Below are 3,718 nucleotides of genomic sequence, written 5' to 3' on the forward strand. Positions count from 1 at the left end.
TGCAGGGGACTCTGCCGAAACGTGAAACTCAGTAGACCGGAACCGAAAAAGAGACGCCAAACAAGCACCAGATAGGCGTGGCACGAAGTGGCGGTTGGCCTCCCTAATCGGACATTTGGTGTCGCGGGGAACTCCGCACCATCTCATACCGCCCCACGCCACCCAAATTGCAGCCCTGCGTGGCCTCGACCCTACAAATCCCCTGGTGCGCGGCACCCGCCCCGAACTGACTGACACGGCACGCCATCTAACGTGGTCCACACCTCAACAGCCAGAACGGCGCCAACCGCAGCCGCGGCGAAACAACAGCGGGCCCGCGGTGCCCTTCATGCTTCTTACGAACACAGCCGTCTGCAGACACATTTTGATACTCACGACCCCACCAGCATGAACCAGTCAGCTCCCTTGCGAGCGACTCGCCCGACGCGGCTGACGTGAATGGCCTTCTCGCAATACCCGGTACATCGAAAGCGCGAACCACCGGTTCGTCTGTAAGACTTCTTCAAAGGTGCGCGGATGTACACCGCTTCGGAAGCAGGAAAGGCCGAGAGCTGCCTAATTGGTTCACACTGCCTGCATTATTCAGTGACCGGAGGGGACTTTCCGGGCGTGAAGGCAAACACGTCCCTGCAAACAAAGACTCAGTCTCACAGTCGTGACCCAACTGGTGTTCTCCGGAAAGGGAAGCACGTCACTGCAAGCGAGGACAGAGCTCCGTAGTTGTGATGCGCTTGGTGTTTCTTGCGTATCGTCCGGAGTACCCACTAGCGGTTGCAGGTAAGTACCGACTGAAGGAACGCTGGGGTGTCTGAGCCCTGCCTCCTGACCACCAACTCAACTCAAACTTCCATTGAGGTACGAACCAGAAGTGCCGGCCCCTGTGAAAACGGCGTCGTTGCCCCGTATTGACGACGCTTTGCAGCAGCACATACCCCCGCGGTGCTCCTCGGTGGCAATAGAAGGTATGGCAATCCACCTTCAGCAGGCGGGCCCGCGCCACAAGAGGTGGCGAACACGGGAAGAGAGGGCTCCTGCCGCCTAGGCGTCGGTCGGCCAAACGTCTACACAAACGGAGCGAGACCAATGTATCCGGCGATGGGCACTGGCGAGTATTTATTGGTGTCGGCCTTCACTGGCAGCACAGCAGGGCTCTCTCCGAGTCCCGCGCTCGTGACCGGTGTTTCCGTCAAGTCATTCTTTTTCGTTCGTTGCTTCGGAGAGAAATAGAGAGTTTCCAAAAAATCAGAGATCTCCTTTTACCCGCAGCACGAATCTCTTACCGCAAACACTCGACGTTCCCAGATTCACTCCCGAAGACACTCCTGGCTTGAGCCCGTTACTAGGCTCGGCGCTCCGTTTTTCCGCCCTTCCTTTCACCCGGCGTCACACCGCAGGAGCGCCAGAAACAAGCACAACGATCGCATGACTCTAGCGGGGAACCCGCAAGAGAGCGAGCGAGCGAAAGCAACAGTCGTACACCTGTCCCGAAGTGTCTCAGATCGCTGCGGCAAGTGAACCTCGTCACACAGAAGAGACACGGCATACGACAAACCCTATATCGGAAAAACACCACTACCGAAGAGGCAGAAAACAAATAGGACTGCGGCGGACTCTGTCGGTACGCAGCAGTTCAGTACACCGCAATCAGCGGTGACGCGTCAAAGCAAATCGTACGAACACGTATCACGGAATGAAAATGACTGAAGCTAAAGCGTCGCACTGTCGAGAACCTTGTCCGGCGGGTGAAGCACGGAGATCTGGCAAGAGAGCGCAGGCTGAGCGAACAAGTGGTTTTTCGCGGAATCCGCCACATCTCATACCTCTCCTTGTCACCCGAATTGGGGGGCGCGGCTTTCTCAACTGCTGGCAAGGTACGTTTCCGTGTCGTGATGATTCTGGAGGTCACACAACCGCAGACGCCGGGCATCCGGCCTAACCTGACTGGCGTGTCCCCTAAAGTGGTCCACACCTCATCAGCCAGAACCGCGCCGACGCCGACGCCCGCAGCAGCGACGAACCAACCGCGAGTACGCAGTGCCTCCCCGCTTCTTACAAACAAAGCCGTCTGCAGACACAGTTTGACACTCGCAACACCACCGACATCACCAGTCAGCCCGGTCTTGCAGGGGACTCGCCCGCGGTGACCCGAATGGACAGCACACCAGATCCAGTTTGCCCGGTATATTACACGCGTGAATCACCAGTGCCTTTATAGTGCTCTTCTAGAGCGCATCCCCACGATGCTCCCCGGTCGCAATAGATGACACAACAATTTCCCTCATTTCGGGGGGGCCTGCGCCACAAGGGGTCGCGAACACGGAAACAGAGGGACCCTACCGCCGCCTAGGCGTCGGTCGGCCATACGGATACGCAAGCGGAGCGAGGACGATGTATCCTGCGATAGACACTGGTCAGTACCAGTGTCGGTCTTCTTTTTCACTGTCAATTCTGACAGCTGTGCTCTCTCCGAGTCCGGCGCTCGTGATCGGTGTTTCCGCCAAATCTCGAAGGCAAAGGAGAAACGCACAACCTGTCCAACAGATCGACTGCCTGCCACACGCCGCCGTTGCCCCGCTGAGTACACCTCGCACGCGCTAAAAATACATGCCACCTCAGTGGGATGCTGCTTTAGCGTGCACCGAAGCCATGGTCGCACTGGCAATCACGGGGTTGTTCACTCTAGCAGCCCGCCGGCACGCCCCGGAGAGTGCAGAAAAATACCACTTCCTCAAGAACCGCTACCTCTCAAGCGTCAACATTTTGCGGACCGAAAGTACTCCGGACACGCTCGGCTACAGATGTCCAGGACCCTGCATGGAAATCACAACCGACAATCGCCCGCCGCGCGCCCCGACCCGTCAGGCGCCTTGCACATACCCTCGACATAGTCGACTGCTAGGATACCCAGAACCGTTGCCTCTCGGCACGACTCAAAAATCCACAAACCCGAGCACCAGCTGCGACGACTGCAAACCGTCTTCTCCGGGTGCCATGGAAGGGCACATCCCGGAGTCCCGAGATAGAGTCACTTAGCATGAAACCGAGTGCTGCCCACGCCAAAGGGTAGCAGCTTATTGCGTCCACTCGTCCTAAGAAGGAATTTCCCGGACAGACGAGCACACAAGGCACGAGGAAAAAACGAAATCCAGGACAACCCAGACTACGTAGCGAGGTGCAAGTCAGCGAAGTCTCTACGGGATTGGTATTTTTTTTAAGCCTCGCTTTACCTGGATCCGCTGGCCTCTCCCAGGATGGGCTGCACGGCCGCTACAGTCTAATGTCCGCTAGTGTCGTGTCCTTCTTTTTCGCTGTTCAGCGGCGAAGCGTTTCGGGAACGCGAAGCCGGACGAGACACATACGAAGACAGCACCTTCTGGTTGCGGCTTTCATTCAGGCCGCGCGCCCCGTTACTCTTCGCAGGTTCCGGGTAGCCTACCTTTTTACCCAGCGTCAATCGCCTACTTAGCAACGCTTCTTCGTCCGTCAGTGCCCGTCCGCACACGCGCGATGGCTACATTCAGGACAACTCGCCACTTGCCCCGAACGTCGCCGTTGTGCCAGTGCTTGTCGTCAACCTCTTCGTCACCCGTGGCGTGCCATGGACGGGCACACCCACTTGACAGTAACTCTCTGCTCAACAAGCAGCCGACCCGACAGAAAGAGAAAGTCGTAGATGTCACAATTTAGGGGAGTGGCCGTATTCGACTACTTCTCGCCT

General features: G+C 57.5%; 2 protein-coding genes across 2 annotated transcripts; both read right to left on the minus strand.

The window, feature by feature from the left end:
- Positions 1-210: 210 nt before the first annotated feature.
- CSUI_009104 (uncharacterized protein) lies at positions 211-1,769 on the minus strand. Its single transcript, XM_068069223.1, has 2 exons — positions 1,281-1,769; positions 211-627 (listed from the first exon to the last, which is right to left on the minus strand). Exon 1 carries the CDS (start codon positions 1,541-1,543, stop codon positions 1,340-1,342), a length of 204 nt encoding a protein of 67 aa, XP_067918800.1. The 5' UTR covers positions 1,544-1,769; the 3' UTR covers positions 211-627; positions 1,281-1,339.
- A 994-nt stretch (positions 1,770-2,763) lies between these two features.
- CSUI_009105 (uncharacterized protein) lies at positions 2,764-3,384 on the minus strand. The gene has a single exon (XM_068069224.1). The coding sequence runs from the start codon at positions 3,034-3,036 to the stop codon at positions 2,896-2,898; it is 141 nt and encodes a 46-aa protein (XP_067918801.1). The 5' UTR covers positions 3,037-3,384; the 3' UTR covers positions 2,764-2,895.
- Positions 3,385-3,718: the final 334 nt, after the last annotated feature.

The sequence above is a fragment of the Cystoisospora suis genome (assembly GCF_002600585.1).
Source record: "Cystoisospora suis strain Wien I chromosome Unknown contig_5297, whole genome shotgun sequence".
Lineage (NCBI taxonomy): Eukaryota > Apicomplexa > Conoidasida > Eucoccidiorida > Sarcocystidae > Cystoisospora > Cystoisospora suis.